We start from the raw sequence: 23,082 nt of genomic DNA, 5'->3' as shown, positions 1-23,082 counted from the left end.
CTCCTCCACATTCAAATAGGACATTTTAATGGCCTCGATCCCTTTCAAATAGGAGATTTTAATAGCCTCTCTCCCCATCATTAAAACAGATTTTAATGGCCTCCTCCCCTTTAAAATAAGAGATTTCAAAGGCCTCCTCTCCTTTAAAATGGGAGATTTTAATGGCCACCTCCATTTTCTAATAGGACATTCTAATGGCCTCCTTCTCTTTCAAACAGGAGATTTTAATGGCCTCTTTCCCTTTTCATAGGCGACTTTAATGGCCCTCCTCCACTTTCAAATAGGAGATTTTAATGGCCTCATTCCCTTTCCATAGGCGATTTTAATGGGCCCCCTCCACTTTCAAATAGGAGATTTTAATGGACTCCTCCACTTTCAATCATATTTTTTTTAAAAAATGAACATACCCTGTACAGCTATTGCTAATTCAGCTGAAGACATACTACTTGTAGAGAATTCTTTATCCTTCTCTTTCTTTGCTTTTTGAGCTTTACGACGTTTTTTCTGACTGGGGTTATCTCCCCATAGATTCGTGCCTCCGTAAATACTGGGTATATTTAATAAGGCTATTCCTTCTAATCGAGGACCATTAGATAAATCTAATGATACACCATCACACTGGAATTGAGAAAAATTAAGAAATAAAATGGGTTCTAGATAAAAAAAATTATCTTTAAGATTATAATAACTGTCTTCATCAGCCCTGTCAGAGCAGAACAGTAGGACGTTAACCCCATCTCATTGAAACTGGATTATCTCCCTTTAGTCTCCCAGATTCACGTTTGTCTTTTAGTGAGAGAGAGAAATGAGGTTTAACGTCCACTCGACACAAACTAGGTCATTTCGGGACTAACATATGGTTTAACTTTATTTCAATAATTCGCTTGCACGTAGGGGTCTTTAGCAGTGGGAGGAAACCGGAGGACCCGGAGAAAACCCACGAGGTTGGACAGGCGACCCTACTCCTTGTCACATACAACCGGGGATTCGAAATCACGTAAGTCGACTCAATGACAGACTTTATGATACAGCGCGCGCACGCTAACCATTCAGCCATCCAACCCCCCTTGTCTTTTAGTCTCCCTGGGCCACGTTTATTTACTTCTCTATAAGATATCCTTGTCTATCACAATGTGAATTTGACTAAATAAGTGAATGACATGAAATGGGTTTAGCATGTTACTTTTCTCCACTAACTGTGCTCAGGCATACACCATACAATGTGATATGAAAGAAATTTTGCCTTAAATGTGACGTTCCAGCTCACTCTTATTTCGATGTTCAACTGTCAATCTTTAACATTCTAATGGTATACAACAGGAACTTGGTTTGAACTTGGTTTTTCGTCCCATCTGAACGATTAGACACAACACCGACAAGGGAAACGCCGGCTGAAATATCCTGAGGCCACCAATGGGATTGAACACACGACCTCCTGTCTACTGAGCATGTTGAACAATAAATCTCTAACTTCCAGTCTCAATCAGTTAAACAAATTCCGATGTTAACCTTTGTTAATAACAAGAAACTTTTTAAGTAAGTAAAAATCATTTACCATGATATCTATTTCTTCATGAAGATGTTTACATGTGGCTGCTAATGTTTCTGACGTACCAAATTCAAAATACCATAATTTGTTCTTCATTCTGAAAATATACCACGATAAAATCATATATACTGGCTATATATAATAAGGCCATGCAAAAAAATATTCAGGTTGTCATACAATCCTTCCAAAAAGTCTGATGTAAGAGGGAGATGTTTATTTTTCATTATAGATCTTTATATATTATACAGAGAGAGAGAAATGGGGTTTAAGGTCCACTCGACACAAACTAGGTCATTTCAGGACTAACATGGTTCAATTTTATTTTAATAATTTGCTTGTGCGTAGGAATCTTTAGTAGTGGGAGGAAACCGGAGGACCGGAGAAAACCCACAAGGTTAGACAGGCGATCTTACTCCTTGTAACATACAACGGGGAATCGAAACCACACCAGTTGACTCAATGACAGACCATATGATACAATGTGCACATGCTAACCTTTTGGCCACTCAACCCCCCCTTTATATATTAGACATGTGCAGCCCTTTAGCACAGAGTGAGAGAGAGATTAGGGTTTATCTAACGTCCACTCAACAGAAACTAGGTCATTTTGGTAATAACATATGGTTCAATGTTATTTAAATAATTTGATGGGTCTTTAGAGGTGAGAGGAAACAAGAGGACCCACATAAAACCCACGAGGTTAGGTAGGTGACCGTACTTCTTGTCACATATAAGTGTGGGATCGAAACTACTCCACTTCAGTCAGTAACAGACCTTATGATCTAAAGTGTGTGCAGGTATTTAAACTTGATATTTTCGACATACCGACTGTTAAATTTTTCTGGGTGTTTTTCTCTCATAATGTGGAATCTGTGACATATTGAAGCATCCTGAATAACAAATTTATATTCATATATACATTGTCAAACATCAGGCACAAAAAATAAAAAAGGAAAGAAATTTCAAATTACTGACAACCCCCCGCAAAAAAAAACAAGACCAAAATTTGTTATCATTATTCGATCAAAAGAGTAAATCTAGTCCTATTAATAGTTGAAATAGCCTGACCAATCACTAGATGCTCTGAAAGAGACAAGAGCTGTTTAAACTAATCCTGGGCCCTCATTCACGAAAACTTAAACTAAGATATAATCGAAATTTTAAGATATACTGCAATTCGATTGGCTGACCATTAAAATCAATTTGCATATATCCAATGAAGTTGCAGTATTTCTTAAAATTTCGGTTGTAACTTAGCTTAAGTTTTCATGAATAAGGGCCCTGGTGGTAATAGAGAAGTATATATTGATTATATAATAATACATACCACGCCTATAGAGAAGTAATTATTGATAATATTATAGGGTATAGGATCACCCTCTTGTTCTTCACAATCATCTGGTTTACTGAACTCTATTTTCCATCTATCTATCATAACCGCCTGGCTATGTTCTACACGTTTTAATATTTTTATTAAATTCTCTCCTTCATATCCTGGTAAAATAGAAATATAATAACAATTTTATACCACAAAACATTCAGTTGAAACAAAATGTTACAAAGCATCCCATTCAAAATGTTGATAGGGAACATTGAAAATGTTGTTATGGAACTTTGAAAATGTTGTTACGGAACATTCACCACATTGTTATGTAACATTCAAAATGTTATGAAACACTCAAAATGGTGTTACAAAACATTCAAAATGTTGTTATGAAACATTCAACATGCTGTTATGTAACACTCAAAATGATGTTACGAAACACTCAAAACGCTGCTACGAAACATTCAAAACGTTGTTACGAAACATTCAAAATATTCTTATAGAACACTGAAGAAATCATTGGGGTTTAAATAGGGTTTAATAACATCCTACTTTTCTACTCCAATGAGGTAAATGAAGATAGACAAACCCCATGTAGTGTGTTATGAGTAAAATTTTGTCAAGAAAGTGGTATTTCCACCTACTCTTCGGTCAAATTGCAACTGCAAATGGTTCTTTAACCTGCATGCACATGACTACCAAGGGCCTTGATTCGTTTATCCTATCCAATTTACTAGATGCTTTTCTTTGCAAGACCCTCAAAACTGCAACACTGACAAGGAGAGACCAAAATCAAAACCAGGACCTCCTGGTCAGTGTGTCAGTACCATACTCTCTGGGAATACAACAAGAATTTCAAATTCTTAATGACAAAACAAATCATTTATAAAATAATTCAATTTGACATACCTCCTCCCCATCTAAGGCAACGAGCTAGATCATTCCCTGTACCTAATGGCAGCACCGCTATCGGTGGTTTTTGAGCAAAATTCAGTTTATCTGAAAAACAAAAATTCATCAATATCATTAAACATACATTATGCAAGAGCTAAATCTGCCAATTGCAGGTCTTTATTTAGGCCTGAAATGCTATCTAAATTATTAATTAGACATTAATTAGCTTATCCAGACCATAATCAACGCTCAATGGCATCGCTAGCCTGCGATGTTTACTGGATTAGGTTCAGGTTTCCTGTTCGACTTCCATTCATAATTTAATCATAAAATGGATAATCGAGACTATGTTTTTTTACCGTACCGACTTTAGTAATAATGATCGAAGCTAGGCCTAAAATTCAATCGCTAAAATCTTGGTTCAGAGGGGATCAATTTGACTAAAATTTTCAGCAAATTCCCTTTACATTATCTGGTTTTAACTATTATAGTGAGAACTACCAGTTCTTTATCTAATCTCCCATAATGTGTCTTTAATTGAATCCAATCATCAAAGAATGCCACATAAACCTGTTTGACTGGTTGGAACAGTTACGCTCATACAATGTTCAAACCTAGCAACCATCTAAGCAGTTAATGGAATATAAAGAAGTTTAATGTCTCTTCAATGTAAGACTTTGGTCATGTTGAGACAAACATATTATGGTAATTCTTCTTTTTTTTCTATTTCAGGTATTCTTTATCCGAGCACATCGAGATTGGAATCCGGGATATTCTATCTCAAGAGTCTGGTGCCCTAAACGCACGATCACCACAGCCCCCTCTAAGCAGTGAAGTTGTCACTAAGTTGAAATGAAAACAAATCAATCCACTTGTTGACTTACCAATAGTATCTAGGAGCCAGCCTACTGATCCATCTCCTCCACATACTAAAACACGACAATTAGGTATTTCTTTAAAAAACTGTAAGCCTTCTGTTGGTCCACATTTAATCATATCATAAACCTGACGAGGATTTAATAAATACTGGAACTTCCGTAATATTCTACAATAAAAACATACAGAAATAATTCCTAATGTTACAGTGTACATTTCCTAACCCTTAACAAGAAAAATCGGTCAGCAAACTAAGTCAAATTTGTTTCATAGGAAACACTAAACTTATTAAAACCCAAGAAACTTATAATTAGCAAAATGTTCAAGTATTTTGAACAGTTTCATAAAGATATCTTGAAGATTAATGAGATATGCTCCGAAAGCAAAACTTACAGTTCAAATTTATTTCAAAAATTAGCTTACGAGTTTGGGTCTTTATCAGTGGGAGGAAATGTCATGAGGTTGGAAAGGTGACCCTACTCCTAGTCAAGTACAAGCCACTTCACTTAATGACAGACCTTTTGAGTTAAATAAAGCACACACATTATACCATTCGGCCACCAAATCCCACCGCAACAAAATGGAGTCCATTTTAATATCCCCTCCTTAACTTCGTTCGGCGTGGGGTAATAATACTGCTGAGTTAGTATTTTAGGTGGCCCAAGAAATTGCAAAGTTTTATCAATATAAACTAATTAACAGTCCTTGAACTTCTCAGTTTGGAACATACACTATACCACCAGGCTCCGAGTTCACAAAGAATTTACTCAACTTTCAATCACTGTTTATGACAAATATCTTTGATCCAGAAACACAAAACTTTGCACATAGTTTCTTATTGATGTATTTGATACATTAAAACAACAAACGTTTTAAAATAAGGTGAACAAAATTGAGTAAATTCTCAACTTAAGTCTGAGAATGCTTTGTGAACTAGAGGCCTGATATTAAAACTAACTTTTCATATTGTCTTCAATGTCTACCCTAAAATAAATCATCATTAAACAAAACTGTTGAGCTTACCTTCCACCCTGTTTGCCTCCACTTTTTGGGTTTATCAAAACTAATAATGGATGGGAGCCCTCAAATGGAGTCACTTGAAATGAGCTTTGGCCCTGCTATAAAAATAAATAGAATAATGTATATATAATAATTATCAAAGAACATTAATAATTTAAATGTGAATACATGAAAATATTTCTAAACAAGCCATTCTTTGAATAATTGTATATGGGTTAAAGTAAAAGGGGTTAAACTGTGGTTTCACTTATATCTGCTGGTCAATTTTTGACATATTCTATTGTTTACCCCTGATTAGCAAGATATCTATTCCAAAGAATCTGACAATTTGAAGCATTATCCAAATTTTTAAAAAAATGCATTTCTACTTGTTTTGACACATGATCATTATAAACTTTAACTGTATTTTGGGAATCTTAGGGTTGAATTCTTTCAAATTTTAATTCTATTTTTTGTAAATTGATTGACAGGTAAGTTCTCCAGTCAATCAATTTCACTGGCAGTGAGTCAAGATCGATTAATATGTCTGAAACGAGAGAAACCTGTGTTAAACATAGTCTTAGCCTGTTTCCCTGTTATAACTAAATATCATATTGTTTTACCTGTATCGGACCATCTAAGTTGGCTGAATCAACTCGAGTTAAACTCTTATTTTTGTCACTTCTTGGTCGGTCCTACAATTATAAACATAATAAACAATTAGTAAAACTATTTGAGGACTAACTTAGCACTAGTGTCATATACATGACTTCCGGAAAAAAGTTTACCTGGGCAGTTAAATCTTAAGAATTCCTAGATAAAAGTTATGTTTATTAGAGCCTAGTGTTTGTTAATGCTGACCTAACAAAAAGAAATGAAATAAAATGAAATGGGGTTTGAAGTACTATTTCTAACAAAAAGACAAGTGTGTGCACAATCAGGTGAATGAAGATGGGCCTAAATCATGCTGTATACTATGAGAGAGATTACTCCTGGACAGCAGACTTACTGCCTAATCTTATTTCAAATTCCAACTGTCAAGGACTTTTTAACATGCATGCAAAGTGTACATAGGACATCGTTTTTTCATCCCATCAAAACGACTGGGCATTGCACCACTGACAAAGTGAAACCACACTGGAAAATCCAGGAGAACTTTCTCAGCCACCACCAGAAACCTGGTTCACTGGTGTGTGTTCTGTAGGGTTAATGCATCCCACATTATAATTGCTTGACTTTTTTGTAACGTGATTGATGGTTAGCAAAAGAATTTTAATCACATGTACCAGTATTTAACAGATAAAGCGTTGCAAATCCAAACCTTTTTGTCACCCCAACCCCCCAAAGCTTATTGAACTTACCAGCACAGCTGGACATATTGTTATTGGAGGTAAAGTATGATCACGGAATGGTCCTAGGTCACATTCAGGTTTTACTTGAGATGCACATTTATTGTGCAACTGAAAACAAAAACATATTAATTATAATTAACGTTTGTGATAGAGTTAACCCCCTTTAAAGGCCAACTCCATTAAAATCCTCTTACCAGCTGTGTTGAAAGAAAAGGAAATGAGATTAGGTTTAGTGTCTTCCTTTTCTACAGGCTAATTAATACAGGTTAACATCATGGAGTGTGCTATGGAGTTAATTTTGCTCGGACTATGGAGCTTTGCTCAATTCTTATTTCGCTTTGAAACTGTCAGGGGATCTTTAACATGCTGCCAATGGACGTCAGTTTTTGAATGCCAGTTTGATTTCTAAAATACACAGTTGTATGAGGTTTTCTAGAAAGAATTGACTTCTTTAATTTATTAACTAAACAAAATGAAATGGGGTTTTACACCCTAATGAAGACGGGCATACACCGTACAGTGCGCTATAAGAGAAATTTTGCCCAGACACAGACACTACAACCTACTCTTAGCTTGAATTTCACCTGTCAATTCTTCTTTTACGTGCACACAAATGTGTATACGAAACCTTGGTTGTTTGTCCCATCCGAATGACCTTATGCTGTCCTTTGTCTTGCACTACTGACAAATCCTGAGAAACTTTCTCAGCCAACACAGGGATCGAACCCCGGACCTCCTGGTTAGTGATCCAGTACCTCACTCACTGAGCCACCTGTCGACTCACCAATTAAAAGAAAGTTATTAATATTAAATCTTACCGTATAATGACACCATCTACAGTGTAAACCTGTAACACCATTATACGATTTAATTGATTTTCTACATTTGTCACATTTACCAGCACAATTACCTTCAACCCAATGATGGTTCATCGTCTGAAATCAAAATAATAAAATAAAAATATCTATTTATAGAAAAAATAAAATTACTCATGGAACAATTTTACACAGCAACATTAAATGTTTAGAAAAATGATTTTTCATGGAATTTATCTAAACCAAACCCTTGACCATGAATAAGGAAAATGACCTTTTGGTCTTAAAACTTCTTGTTTGAAATTTTCTGTCCCGTACCACCTTGAGTCCCAGTCGAGTCCCAAAGTCTATTCAAGTCGCCAGTTCATCAAATGAGTCAGCAATTCATGGCGAATAAGGTAAGTTAGAGTTATGCCCCCTCGCCGCAACCCGAGCCCCAAGTCCTTTTAATCAAGAGTTGTCATGACTGCCAAGTCCAAGTCGGGTCATTGATGCAACTTAAGTCGGACTCAAGTCCACCAAGCGGGATTCTAGTTCCCACCTCTTTTATTTAGAAAGTCAATTTTGAAAAGACAGACAATATTTCTGTATAAAATATATAATCATATATCCAATTTCTGTATAAAATATATAATTATATATCCAATTTCTGTATAAAATATATAATTATATATCCAATTTTCTAAACGAAATGATTTATACAACTATTTTCTATAATATATAACAACCACACACACATCATAGGGGATGGACATTGTAGAAAAATGTTAATATAATAAGTTCGGTTCACTAACACAAATTCAAATTATGTTTTGGTTTTTTTTTAAATAAAAAATAGTATAAAAATATAAAGATACAACATCATTGCATTCACGTTTATTGTTAAGTATATGTGCATTACTGCATATGATAAAGTGCATAATTTTAGTTAATAATTTGGGGTGCTTTAATTAAAGGACATGCATTTGAACTTTAAGTAATAATTTGTGATGAAGAAAGTGCTGATTAGAAATAATTTGTATATAATACAAGAGTAATAATTAGTGATCTCCGCAATCTTGATATAAAGCAATTTTCAAATTAGATTCCCCAAGAAGATCGCCGTAAAACTTGCCGAAAACCATATCGTGTTGCCAGCAGTATGAAAATCAGTACTTGTATAGTAAAAGCCTTAGAATATCACACCATTGTTTGTAATATCACTCTCTTTAACATTTATATTGATCCCTACTGCGATATAGTGAAACTAAACAAGGTTTTTTCTTACATATGGCAGACAATTTAGAAAAAGCTTCAGCATCCTATCGAATCCTTAATTACCAATGACAATACATATATGAATGTATAATATTCCAAACCATGGACCCAAAATATACTAATTTTTATAGTAACGCCCTACTGTGTCCTTAATCATTTTGTAGTACGTGAAGCCCCAATATATAATATATATATAAGGTGTCTCACTATAGCGCAGGTGTAGTTAATGAACCGCAAACACATTATAAGGTGAAACAACATATATAAGGGTCTCACCATAATGTGTTTGTAGTCACAGAATCCAACCACGTTATAGTGAAACCCTAATAAACAACATGAAAGGGTCTCGCTATAACACTGTTGTTGTCAGGGGACACCAACATCAGCGTTATAGAGATACCCTACAGTAATTGAAATGAAGTGTGTTATTAGTAAATAATGTGTATTTTGTTCAATATGATAGCTTACCTCCACAGTCTTCTTAAAGTAAATATTTATAAGGCAGATAAGTAAAATGGACAATTTTAAATTTTCAAATATCATTTTTAAAAACATGTCAATAGACAGAAGAAGTTTATACAATTAGTACATTACGTCACGACAAATTTGATTCTTATTCAGAATTTCCGTATAAAAAAAATATAGTAGCGTACCGAATATCAAACATTCAAAATTTGGAGTGACAAGCGTTTAATTAATAGGAAGAAGAGAGATTTTATATTTTAATATTTTCAAACAGCAAGAACTCAAAAAATATTAAAGTAGGCCACAACAATTTGATTCTTAGTTATTTCATTTTTGTATTAAAAGCAAAGAATAGGAGTGTGCCAAATTTAAACCTTTACAATATAAAGTGCCAAGAGACTACTTTATCTTTCAAAAGAAACAATAATTTCAATAATTCAGGATTGAACTTTGAATCAACTAAAATCATAATTGATCTGGCCTTTGTACATTCAACAAGTTATATGCTAGGGTTAATGTTTCAGAAGAAGTAAGATCAAAGATGAAATTAATGTCTGCGTATGTCAAGCTATGTTATAATTTTAAGTTTAGCTTCCAGGTGTGGTTATATAAATATGAAATAATTACCTGTGTTGTTTTTTTAGATTTAACATAAGTTGTAATACATGAGGCTGGTGCCCGATGAACACATCTTTCATGAACTGTATACTTACAAACTGAAACAAATATATTTAAAAGATAATATCAATCTGATTAAAACACAGATCCTATTTCGTTTTGTTTTTTTAAGAGTTCAAAATTTTGTTTAAACCAGACTCTGGAAAAGTTGTTATATAACCTGTATTCCGGTTGATGTGAGGGATTAGCCAATGAAACAGACTGTTGCGGTCAGTTCTTGGTGTGCAGTGCAAGAAACTGTGGGTATCCCACTAGAAATATCAACGCTGATTGGTTAATCAAATGTCTGATGTCAAAGGGTCAAAAGCCACTCATATGAGCCCTGACTACAACTGGTCAGATCGTCATGTAGTGGAGGCCACCGTAAGTATAAAAAAAATGAAACGAAATATAGATTTGTATTTTAATCAGATTGAAATAGAACGTTAAGGATCCTACTAATTACCTACAAGATTGTCAATATCGCCTAGTAATATATTCTGATTAAAACTGTATTAGGGGTTTAGCCATTGCTTTAGAAATATTTTTATTTGCCATCTTGTTAAAATGATACAGATTTTAAAATAAAGTATTTTACTTGACAAATTGTCAATGCGCAACCACGCCAGAATATCCTGAGAAAATTTCTCGGCCATCACCGGGAGCAAACTTGAGACCTCCACGCTAGCGAGCCAACATCTTACACACTGAGCCACCACGGCTCCTCCCCCCCCCCCCCCCTATACATATTCATGAAATGAAATGGGGTTTAACGTCCTACTGTTCTGCTCCTAACCTGGGCTAAAGAAGACGGGCATATGCCATACAGTGTGCTATGAGGGAAATTTTGCACAGGCAGCGGCGCTACGGCCTACTCTTATATCAAATTCCAACTGCCAAGGGATTTTTTACGTGCACGCCAATGTGTACACGGGACCTCGGTTTTTCGTCCCATCCGAACGACTAGACAGCTGTCCTTGCCATGCCCCCTGCCCTACATCCCTGACAAGGAGAAACCACGCTGGAAAATCAGGATGAACTTTCTAGGCCAATGCAGGGATCGAACACCTGACCTCCAGGCTAGCGAGCCAGCGTCTTACCATATATATTCATATTAATAATTAGAGCTGCAACGATTCAGTTCTGTGCACCGATAACCGACACTAGCGGTCTTGGTTCGATCCACGATCTACAACGTTCAAATTTCGATTCGGTTCAATTGCAAAATAAATTTCAAATAAAAACAACGTACACCTTACCATATGAAAAAAAATGAAAGACCTGTAGCAATTAAGTCCACTTAAAATTTAAAAAAAACTTTTGTTTTTACGTAACTTTTAATTTACGTTATTTAACAAAACACGAATGTCACTCGAAAACATAACTAAAACAGAGTGACCTCCCTTTAAAACAATTTCCGTATGCTGACGAAAGTTAATTTATTTAAAATTGGTGACATACCAAATGTTCATTGGATGTTAATTTAGGTCAATAGCTTCGGTAATCGTTATATAAATTCTAAACGATCTCATTAGCTGATAATTCTGGTCATTATCTTCGGATATTTTCGTGTTTAGCGATTATTACCCATAGTCAAGCAAACACTGGAGGATAAAATTATGGCAGACGACGTACTTTCTCGACCACCTGGTTATTTGAAATCTAAAGTTTGGGATCATATATAGAAAAAATTACTGGTCATTGTAGCTGATAATCAAATTGAAAATAATCGAATCGAATGGTTAAAATCGATAATCGAACCGAATCGAGGTAGTTGTGAATCGTTGCAGCCCTATTAATAATCCCCTACAAACGGTATTTAATATAAGATCTATCTTATTTTTAATTATATTTCTGACTCAACAACATATCGTGTATATATAAATAAATAAAGATTACATACATGTACAACTGAGACCCTGTTTTCCCAAGCCAACCAACAGATTCAAGCATAAATTACAATACGCTGGCCGACTAAAATGTTTTAATCTCCAAACATGACTTCCATCGTCTTGTACATTCTGTTCAAAATAAAATATTGTATAATTAACAGAACTATAAAATAAAATATTGCATAATTAACAGAACTATAAAATAAATTATTAACAGAAATGAAGTGGAGATGAAATTTAATTTTCCATAAAGGTAGACAACTCCTCATTGCTTGACACCACTTTATAATTTTTGAAAAATATGGCAAATGGGGAGAGAGAGAGAGAGAGAGAGAGAGAGAGAGAGAGAGAGAGAGAAATGGGGTTTAACATCCACTTGACACAAACTAGGTCATTTCGGGACTAACATATGGTTTTAATTTTATTTCAATAATTTGCTTGCGCGTAGGGGTTTTTAGCAGTGGGAGGAAACCGGAGAACCTGGAGACCCTACTCCTTGTCACGTACAACTGGGGATTCGAAACCCCGCATGGCAAATGGTGCTAGCATCCTAGACTAATAAGTATATAAATGCCCTTCTTAACATAGAATTCTGTTGAACTTTTCCTATTGCATAATAAGCTTGGTATCTAGATCAGAATAATAGTTCTTTTCTGATGTATTTCGGTGGGACTACCGTCTCTTTAAAGAGTTAGACTTGATTGTAAAAACAGGTAGTTTATCTCATGTTTCATATATACACATATATTGGGAGGCTTCCATTTTTATATAATGACCTTAAACTTGATATCTCGACCCCTGTGTTACTGATACTTGTGTTTTGACAAATTTTAACTATACATACTTGTATTATTTAAAACATATTTAAAAATGGGTGTCAAATTTAAAGATAGATTGTCTCGTGGTTTTGAAAAGGTATTCAATATTTGTTGAAATAAAGTCTACTACTTACTGTATCAAGACCTAATAAAACTAATAAAGGAATTGTTGTCATTCCTCCTTTCTTCCATTCTTCCATGGACACCACACCATCAGAATCATAATCTATCTCTAACATCATATCTTGAAGAATCTGAAATAGACAAATTTACAGGAATTGAATGGAATTTGGTTTAATGCTGGGCCATCTTAATGCATGGGTTCACTGGGCTGTTGTTGGAGGGCCCCACAAGCATAGAGACCCCATGTTTATCTATGTATGCTGTTTTAACACTGATTTTGTTGGAAATACCAATAGAATAAATATATATTTAAAATTAAAGAATCCCCGCTCAACAGAATACACAACAGACTTGTAGAAGTAGAAGATGGTTTAATGGGTCAACGTTTCGGGTGCAATACCCTTTATCAAGATTAAATTTAACGATCCTTTCTTTCTTTTTTTAACAATCTTTATACTGTACATAAATAAATTTTAAAATCCTGTGACGTCATCACCATTATTGTATATAAGGCGCCACAGGATCATCATAATTTAATCTTGATAAAGGGTATTGCACCCGAAACGTCGACCCATTAAACCATCTTCTACTTCTACAAGTCTGTTGTGTATTCTGTTGAGCGGGGATTCTTTAATTTTAATTTTATTTTACTACTCCGCCCCGCTGGTATCATCTTTTGATCCAGTCTCCACACAGATGTATCAGCCTGTCCAGCTTTAATTACTCTCTAAGGGAGTGTTGCCGTACCCTTTTCCTGTTTCCAATAAATATATATGTTTAATCTTATCGACCATTTACATTTCTATTCCTGTAAGGGGTTGTGTAGGTATGGCACTAATGCACTGCTTTACTTGGGGGGGGGGGCTTATAATGCCCAAGGGCCCCACGAGCATAGGGACCCCATGCTAATCTATGTATGTTTTGTTGGAAGTACTAATACAATAAATATATGTTTAATTTTATCGACAATTTATATTTTCATTCCTGTAAGTGGTTGTGTAGGTATGGCCCTAGTGCACTGCTTTACCCAGGGGCCTATAATGCTGAAGATAGTCCTGGTTTAATGTTTGTCTGATGTTTTACTTAAGTTATTTTGTGTCATCAATCCAGTACTGTACTTTTCACATTAGTAATTTTCAATTTGCGATATAACGACAGTTCCCCTTTAATTTCTCTGATATAAAAGTTAAATTTGTTTGATTAAAATTGTGATTAATTGGTTACTCCCTTTATTTTGGTGGGGGGGGGGAGGGGGTATTTACTCTGATTTAAATGGTAGTTCCCTTTTAGTATATCTATTCTAAAAACCAAAACTTTTTTTGTTTCAAATTATGATTAAATGGTAGTTCCCCTTAAGTATATGTATTCTAAAAACGTTAATTTTGTTGTCTCAGTTTGTGATTAAATGGTAGTTCTGCTTTATCATATCTGAAAATTTAACATTTAATTTGTTTTAATTGTTTCAAATTATAATTAAATGATAATTTATTATAATATCAGATCTTAAATAGTTAACTATTGTTTCAAATTATGATTAAATTGTAGTTCAGATGTATTCTAAAAAATTTAAATTTGTGATTAAAAGGTAGTTTCTTTTTACTATGTCAAACTGAGGAGTTAAACTTTTGATTCAAATTATAATTAAATTATAATTTAGTATATCAGATCTTAAAAAGTTAACTCTTGTTTCAAATTGTGATTAACTTGTAGTTCAGATGTATTCTAAAAAGATTTTTTATCTCAAGCTTTAGTATATCTATTCTAAAATCTAAACTTTGTTTGTTTCAATTTGTTATAATTATATAAATACCCAATAAATTAGTATATATAAATTACAAGTTAAATTTTGTTTGTAACAAACTATTGATAAATCTATTTTGTAATTATCACCACAGACTACTTACTGGCTTGAGCTCAGAAACATCCCAGCCCAGATATTCTGCTACAGACATCATTTGATTTACTATACAATCTAATTCCTGCAAGAAAACAAACCACAAAGATTTATACATTTAATCATCTCTCAACAAAATCTCTTGTCCATTCCACACAAGTGTAGAGTTGTGAGTTACGTATCTGGACTAGAATTGTTTATTTAAAATATACGATGGGAAACTGTAATTTATAGTCAAGTCTGTTGATTGCTTTTCTCTAGTAAATTTATGACTGGTTCCGAATAATTTGGTTTGAAATAATCCTGATACCTGAACAGACTAGGAACTATTCTTAAAATTCTTACATTTAGATTTCGGTTTCTGAATATCTGAATTCGTACCCAGGGCATACTTGAACTATATAATCCAAGTATAGGCTACTTCATTTTTACCATGTAAATATTGTTTTTCTATATATAACATATAATTGTCGGCGATATCACTTCAAATGGAAGCGGACGTTAAATAACGCTATTTCACACACACACGATTTTTGGGAACTGCATAAAATTCTTCAAGTTGAGTTGGATAAAGTTGGGGATACCTAATTTAGCAAGGCCAAATCCATGTTAAAATGTATTCTTAATTCATCATTTAACATTTAACTAAGACTACAAAAATAAAATATTTCTCAGTATGCATTCAATTGGATTAAAAAGAGGCCCATCAAAAGAATTTATGCGTACAATGCCTTGTTTAGATCGTCAGCAGATGACACCAAATGTTGCAAATTTTTAATTCATCATATCTTTGTGTATGACGTTCAGCGGCTTTACGCGATCAAAAAGAATTATGGTTACCATGGCTGAGCTTTCTTTAACTATAATATTTCATTTAACTTTTGTATATCTAGGAGATTTTAGTTTTGTGAGTAAAAATAGTATGATTTACTTACACTGGAATCTAACAGACCATTACCATCGGCATCATATAATCGAAACATAACTAAAATTTACAAAAATAAAATCAACTTGCTTGAAAGACAAATTGTGAAAGATTAAATTATTCAGTCACACTAGTGGATTGACCTTTTAAGACTAAATCCTAGCAAAAGTCTTAAATGATAAGTCCTTTAGGTTATTGTTCTCTGTTGAGTTGGATATCAGCTATTTTTAGAAGAAGTTCCTATTAGTTTGTACTTTGTAGGCAAAATCTACATAAATATGACTTCTATACTTTGAAGATGTATCTTGTCTTCATTAGCCCAGTCTGAGCAGAACAGTAAGACATTAAAGCCCATTTCATTTATTTAAGAGAGAGAGAGAGAGAGAGAGATGGGGTTTAACTCCACTCGACAGGAACTAGGTCATTTCGGGACATGGTTCAGTTCTCTTTCAATAATTCGCTTGCACGTAGGGATCTTTAGCAGTGGGAGGAAACTGGAGGGACCGGAGAAAACCCAAGAGGTTGAACAAGCGACCATACTTCTTTGTCACGTACAACTGGGGAATCGAAACTATGCCAGTTGATTCAATGTTACTAGTTTCGTTCGTATTGAACTCTTCAGACTGATTTGACTATTCTGTAAATGAATTTACTGGGGTTAATATTTGGCGGGGTTGCCGGGGTTATTTTAATGGTGTTCGGTGTGTATTGGCGGGGTTTGGTATTTTAGCGGGGTTGCCAGGGTTGTTTTACCGGGGTTTGGTATTATGGCAGGGTGCATTAATTTGCCGGGTACCAGGGTTTGGTATTATGGCAGAGTTCATAAATGTGCCAAATACCGGGGTCCGGTATTAACGCTAGGGTTGGTTAATTTAAGATGTATCAATAGGCATAAAACTCATTAACAAATTTTACTGTTCAAATGAAAGGATTTGTCCTATAGATATAAATCCAGTAGTGTGACTCAGTCCTTAGGGTTTTGTTTTCATCTAGGATTACAACAATTCAATTTGAGTCAAGAGCTATTTGTTACCCTCCCAACCATCGTCTCCTGACCATGATTTATCCCTCACATATCATCCATTAACAATCATGTCCGACTTGAGCCATATTATCTTGACTCGTACAACATTAACATTAAAGTATCTCAACATGATATATGGAAACACATTTAACAATCAAATTCCCTTTGCTGTGTTTTATATATTACGTAAGAAGTCAACCGGAAATTCACCGTCTGGACTACTGTCTGGTTGCACACGTTCAGATTGTATCTCTCAATCACATTTCAAATAAAGTTTTTTGGGAACTTGCATTCACAGTTCCGATAGATGTGGTATGGAAGAGTAGGAATAACAAATCTCTCGAAACCCATGACAATTTTAAAGAGACATTTTTTAGGGACATATGAGCTGAAGTTTTGGTAGGACCAGTGACGTAGCATGGATCAAAATTTTTCAGGGACATATGAGCTAATTTTTTGATAGGACCAGTGACGTAGCATGGATCAAAACATTGCCTCAATACAACTAACACAAATAATTTTTATTTTGTCCGGTCTGCGAGGGAGAATTTTACTTTTCATTTGTTTTTTTTATTGTTTGTGATAGGGAAGCCCATGACACCTTGCTCTATTTCCTCCCCCCCCCCCTACACAAAATAAAATCCTTTAATAGGCATACGCCACTGGGTGCCAGTCAGATCTGTAACTAGGGGTTGGGGGAGCCCCACCTGAAAAAAGTTTCGCCCCCCGCCCCCTATGAAAAAATTGTCGGCTATAAAAAAAAATAGATATACATTGTTCATGAATTTTACAGCACCCCTGAGAACACTTCCGCCCCCCCCCCCCATTTGCTCTGAGCTAGTTACATCCTTGGTGCCAGTGGGTGGGCTGAGGAACTAGTCCTCCTCATAAATTCTCTGTGTATAATTACAGGAATTAATATAAACAAATTCTAATCTCAAATTGATTGTGCCAAATCTAAACAAAATAACCAATAAAATACCAGCCTAACTTACATTCCAATTTATCTTCCGGTCGACCTGCTTCTAATAACGATAAATAACAAACCAGGTCTTTCAGGAATATATGGCCATTTTTTATATCAAAGCTACTCGAACGATTTCGTTCAGCTTTTTTATCACCTTGAGTTTTTAATAAGGAGGAATTGGACTGTCGTATCCATGGGTCAACACTTTCTAATAATGGACCTGAAAATAAGATATGTTTTATTTTTTAATTGTTAAGTCCCTGTTTCACAATCGGTCCAACACTACAATAGATATAAGCACACAGACATCAACCCTTTGAATTTCTGTATACGATAATATTTTGATATGATAACACAGTTTAAGACACCCAATTCCAGTGCATTGCATATGCTCAGAAGACCATGCATGAAGACCAAAATCATGTATGAAAAAGTAAAAAGAAATAGGAGAGAGATCAAGGACTGTTATTTTTTCCGAAAAATATTATTTGGTATAAAAGGCAGCGATTCAATATCATTGATGCTTAATATTCATAATGTTTATTACATTATTATCGATGCTTAATATTCATAATGTTTATAACATATTTGTTTAGTAATGACAATCAATGATCACACCAGACTACAAGGTTTAATCTAAATCTTAAAGCATTATGGCATTCACCTCACACAATTAGCATCCAAATTCCACACACTACTTAAGATTATTTTCTTTCCTGTGAAAAACACCATGTCTTGTTGAACTCTTTAATAATTTCACTTTTAAACGACCCAGAAGAGGGGTTTTTTTTTAAAACCAATTTTTTTCATTTATCTTGCAATATTATTTTTAATCACAGCTCAAACTATACATTTGTGAAAATGTCATCTTGAATTCAAATTCAAACGAGTTATATCAGTTCGGTATTTAATGGAAAAAAAAACTATTTTTAGAAATGGACATCCCATAATTATAACTATACACCTGCACTACTAGATTTTTGAATCTGTGAAATGTTTTACTAAATTATTTTGTGGCTTATTTCTATTTTATTTTTCTTAATAAAGACGCTGGAATACCGCACTAGGACAGGGGGAAAACCCATGACGCGCAACTAAGGATAGGGGAAAACCCATATGTGCCCTGAAGGATAAGGGGAAAACCCAATATGTGCTAGGAATCAATAATAAGGGGAAGACCCAGCATATGCCATTTAGGAAGGTATAATAACAGGTACCCACCATTGTGTATACTATGGATGCTGTGATTGGATTTTTTGGAGGATGACCTTGAGTGATTGGATGCCTCTTTGGCTAATTCTTCTTCTAGTAGTGCACGGTCTGCAGCAGATGCCATGCCGATAGCAGCATGAATTGACGCAGACGCTGAACCTAGTGTTACAAATAATTCACATTTTATATTATAAAAATGTCTGCCTATAATTTTTTCTGTCCTAAAAATTAAGTTGCTACAGAAGATGAGCAAACACATGCCAGAACCTATTTCTATATGATATATATCTTCACAATATCAAGGTCCTAACAACATACATTTGATACTAAGACTGTGTTAGCTGACGTTTTTGTACAACAGAAGTTATATGAATACAACTTATCAATCCTACCAATCATACAGGCACACTTTTTAATGTTTTCTTAAGGCCAATGTTTACAAGAAACATTTCAAGTTGTTAAAAAAAAACTGGAGTTTGAAAAACAGTTTTGTGGAACAATGCCTAATGACAGGTTAGAACAGTACTGTTTTAACGATATGCCAATATAAGGATTCAATTTCCTTATATGAAGGTTGCAGCTTTTGTAGAGAGTTTTTAGCTCTTAGTCAATGAAAGTGATTCATCCTTAAAATAAGTTTTCATGAATAAGGTCACAGGACTTCAATATTTGCACTAAACCGAGTACAGAATTGTTTTGACAATTTATTATTTGTAATCGAATCTTGGTACAATTTAAGATCAAGCCCAACAAAAACATCAAAACTGTCAATCGAAAATAATATTTTATTCCTCGGTTTCCAGACATGTCCAGTAAATATTGAAACTGTTATTTCTAAATAATTGACAATGTCAGCTAATTCGGTCAAGACATCAAGACATATTTAGTCAGACCTTGATATTTTGAGGAAGAAATGAAACACAGGAGAGCATATACCCTTTCACCACTTTCCTCATTCCTGTCCGTGTTTATTTGCTTCAATCACTATTATTTTGAAATTAGAGGAAGGCGGCCATTTTTGATTAGATTGATCAATTAAAGATATAGATATTGGTCATGTATTGATCTATCAAATACAAACTGAAACCTTTTACTCTAAACAACAAGCTCACTACAGGAAACATCTATAAGCAGCCCGATACTCTTCAGTACTGAAGACAAATAATTCATGCAAACATACCAGTATTTAACTATATCTACAAGGTTTAAGCCATGCCAATTTAGACTTAATCATCAAGCCAATGTTCATCTTTGATTATGTTATGAACTGGAAAAGTTTGAATCTTCATAAAACAGTGTTGTTTTGAAGCACATTTTTAAATTGGCTTAAGTTAACCTACGGTAAAGGGCAGGAGGGAATAGAAAGACCAAAATGCAAAAGGCATAGCATGTCCCAGTTAAATCTATGTATAGATTTCTAATTTTGCAGACGCATTTGTGCTGCATTCAAATTTGGTTAAATCAGGCGTTTTCTAGAATACAAATTTTGACAAGGTTGTGTATTCCCTTTGTAACCCCGAATTGGCTTTAAATCAAATAATTCAGATATTAAAGCCTTATCACCATTTTTCCTAAATTTCATTATACAAATATAATGGTAGATATAGGGCTTGTCGGGCCCCTTAATACGTTCACCTGCAGCAAAGTAGTTCAAGATTGCCCTAAAATTATTGTCAACAAATTCCTGCAGAAATTTTTGTTTAAAAAATCCAAACTAGATTTAAATAATTCAATTATGAAGAAAAAAAAAGTACATAATGGTAACTTTGCAAAACACATTTAAAATTTACGATATCAATATTAAATTTAACAGGGTCCCTTCTTACGCTACATGAACGATTCCACCAGGTTTTATTAAATTCTATTTAGAACTGTGTCCTAAAATACGGTCATAAGACTTCAGAAATCTTAACATTAACAACGCAATCAAAAATTCCAGAATATCGATCAAAGTGTGCTTTATGATCCGATGAACAATCTTTGTGAATTAGAAAAGAGTCTTTGAACTCTTGACCTTTAGGATGTTCACAAGAATTTGTGGTAAGGCGACTGACTGACAGACGAAGTACATGACAATATACATCCACTTTAAATGTATAAGAATAACTGACATCAGGAGAATAAATAAACTACTCCTACCTTCTGGAAGACAGAGGCTAAACATACACCATTAACATGCTTTGAATTGGATATAAAGATATTGGGAATAGAAAAGAAAGTAAATAGATCTGTTGACACCTAAAAACAAGACAGGCTTATAGCATAAGTAAGTCATCTAAATTAACGTAAATAGTATTGTTATGTTCACGTTGATGGCAAATTTTTTCTTACGTTCATTTGTTTTAGTTGGATTATACCAATCTATTTTCTATTTTTGTTGATGGTCAACGTTGTGATATTTATGGCACTTAAATTATTTTTTGGTAACTATTAGCTTACAGTTTCATAGTATATGAATCAAATATTAAATTTATCATTAAAGATACATTATGTCAGATTTAGACAAAGAGCTGATCATTCTTGTTATAACAGTTCAAAAATAGATAATGATAAATTACTTTATTCTGAGTGAAGTTATGACTGTTTATTATCGTAGCAACAGTACTTGATAATCAAGGCTAAGTCTCGATTATCCATATTATCATTAAATATTTAAATCTTGCAGGTGTTTTAATCAATTTAAATCTCAGCCATCCGATTAGCTAGTGAGTAGATTATAGACTCGTCATATCTAAATATAAATATCTAAATAAGGCTAAAATAAAGACCTTTAATAGACAGATTTAGCTCTTACATAATGCATCTTTAATTCATCATTAAAGATTTCTGTAACAAATACCAGCTGCTAGATTTATTTCTATTTATGGTCACAATTTTGACATGTCTGGAGCTTATGTTGTTTTTTGGGTAACTATTAGCTTTTAGTTTCATAGTATAGGAAATATTTAGCTACATAAATTCATCATTAAAAAGCTAGTTAAATTTCTGTAACCAATACAGGTTGTAGCTAGATATCATGCAAAATGTATTAAGAACAAAAATTTAATACAACGAATAATATTTTACACTTAACAATTACAGCCCACGAAATTAGTTTGATAAACAATAAATACCATAAATAGGAATAATCACTAACATGCCAAAAATGGATGGAAATCTTATTATTTTAGTATTAAAGTATTTATTTAATAAAGGTATATGTCATGTATTCAACTAATGATATAGCCAATCTCACAAACAAGACTAACAACATCAATATCGACCACCATAATTTGACCAATCACAAAAAAAAAACTGCTTTAGTTGTCCAATTATTTCCCAATTACTTAAAATCCTAATCTGTATATATTTAGATTTACTATTAGTATTCAACGGTTTCTTGACCTTAACCAATTATTAGAAACAGTACCTAATTTAACATCATATAGTTTCTATTGTCATTTTTGTCATTAATAACATAAACCCACATGCAATTATAAGAAAGGTAAATTCTCTTATTTTCTTTAGGTGTACTAATTATAAGGCCATACAAAAAAAAATATTCTGGTATTCGGAAAATCCTTCCCAAAAATCTGATGTGGGAGGAAGGTTTTTGCGGTTTTTTGGCTCTTATTTAGTCACGTTTTAACTCAAGGCACTACATTTATCTCATCATGCTTTTAAATGTATGATTATCCAGTATCATTTATGATTGTCAATAACATTTATCAGGGTTGCATATTTGATAATTGAGCCTACGGTTCATATCCAGATTCATTCGAATTTTATTATAGTTACTTCCTGTAACCCGGGGAAACACTTACATGCGATAATTAATAAGACTGTTTTTATTTTTCATGCTGCTTTTTTTAAGTGATGTGGGAGTAATATGAGAACCAGGATATATTGCCTATTTGGCCTAAATTGAAGATTGGGAGATATCTATTGAGATAAAATACACAATGAAGATTCAAATACATTTAACAGTAAATAAACAAAATATTGTACATAAAATTGATTAAACTTAATTGTAACAACTGATTAAACTTAATTGTAACAA

At 33.8% G+C, this 23,082-nt stretch overlaps 1 protein-coding gene across 3 annotated transcripts in view; it reads right to left on the bottom strand.

The window, feature by feature from the left end:
• LOC126821454 (diacylglycerol kinase beta) overlaps nucleotides 1-23,082 on the bottom strand; it is a 58,594-nt gene that overhangs the window by 9,621 nt on the left and 25,891 nt on the right. For 2 of the 3 annotated variants that reach the window (XM_050549877.2, XM_056100845.1), the window contains exons 5-20: nucleotides 17,860-18,051; nucleotides 15,851-15,900; nucleotides 14,926-15,000; nucleotides 13,033-13,152; nucleotides 12,092-12,209; nucleotides 10,159-10,247; nucleotides 7,813-7,929; nucleotides 7,004-7,102; nucleotides 6,266-6,337; nucleotides 5,667-5,761; nucleotides 4,652-4,812; nucleotides 3,783-3,872; nucleotides 2,877-3,043; nucleotides 2,375-2,439; nucleotides 1,556-1,646; nucleotides 408-618 (exon numbers count right to left, since the gene is read on the bottom strand). In XM_050549877.2, coding sequence (XP_050405834.1) covers nucleotides 408-618; nucleotides 1,556-1,646; nucleotides 2,375-2,439; nucleotides 2,877-3,043; nucleotides 3,783-3,872; nucleotides 4,652-4,812; nucleotides 5,667-5,761; nucleotides 6,266-6,337; nucleotides 7,004-7,102; nucleotides 7,813-7,929; nucleotides 10,159-10,247; nucleotides 12,092-12,209; nucleotides 13,033-13,152; nucleotides 14,926-15,000; nucleotides 15,851-15,900; nucleotides 17,860-18,051 — 1,812 coding nt within the window. Of the gene's footprint in view, nucleotides 1-407; nucleotides 619-1,555; nucleotides 1,647-2,374; nucleotides 2,440-2,876; nucleotides 3,044-3,782; nucleotides 3,873-4,651; nucleotides 4,813-5,666; nucleotides 5,762-6,265; nucleotides 6,338-7,003; nucleotides 7,103-7,812; nucleotides 7,930-10,158; nucleotides 10,248-12,091; nucleotides 12,210-13,032; nucleotides 13,153-14,925; nucleotides 15,001-15,850; nucleotides 15,901-17,859; nucleotides 18,052-19,052; nucleotides 19,203-23,082 lie in introns of all 3 variants that reach the window. The other variant, XM_056100844.1, reaches the window with a different exon arrangement.

The sequence above is a fragment of the Patella vulgata genome, chromosome 5 (assembly GCF_932274485.2).
Source record: "Patella vulgata chromosome 5, xgPatVulg1.2, whole genome shotgun sequence".
NCBI lineage: Eukaryota > Metazoa > Mollusca > Gastropoda > Patellidae > Patella > Patella vulgata.
The sequence above is the reverse complement of the archived record's forward strand: the minus strand, read 5'-3'. Positions and strand labels throughout refer to the sequence as shown.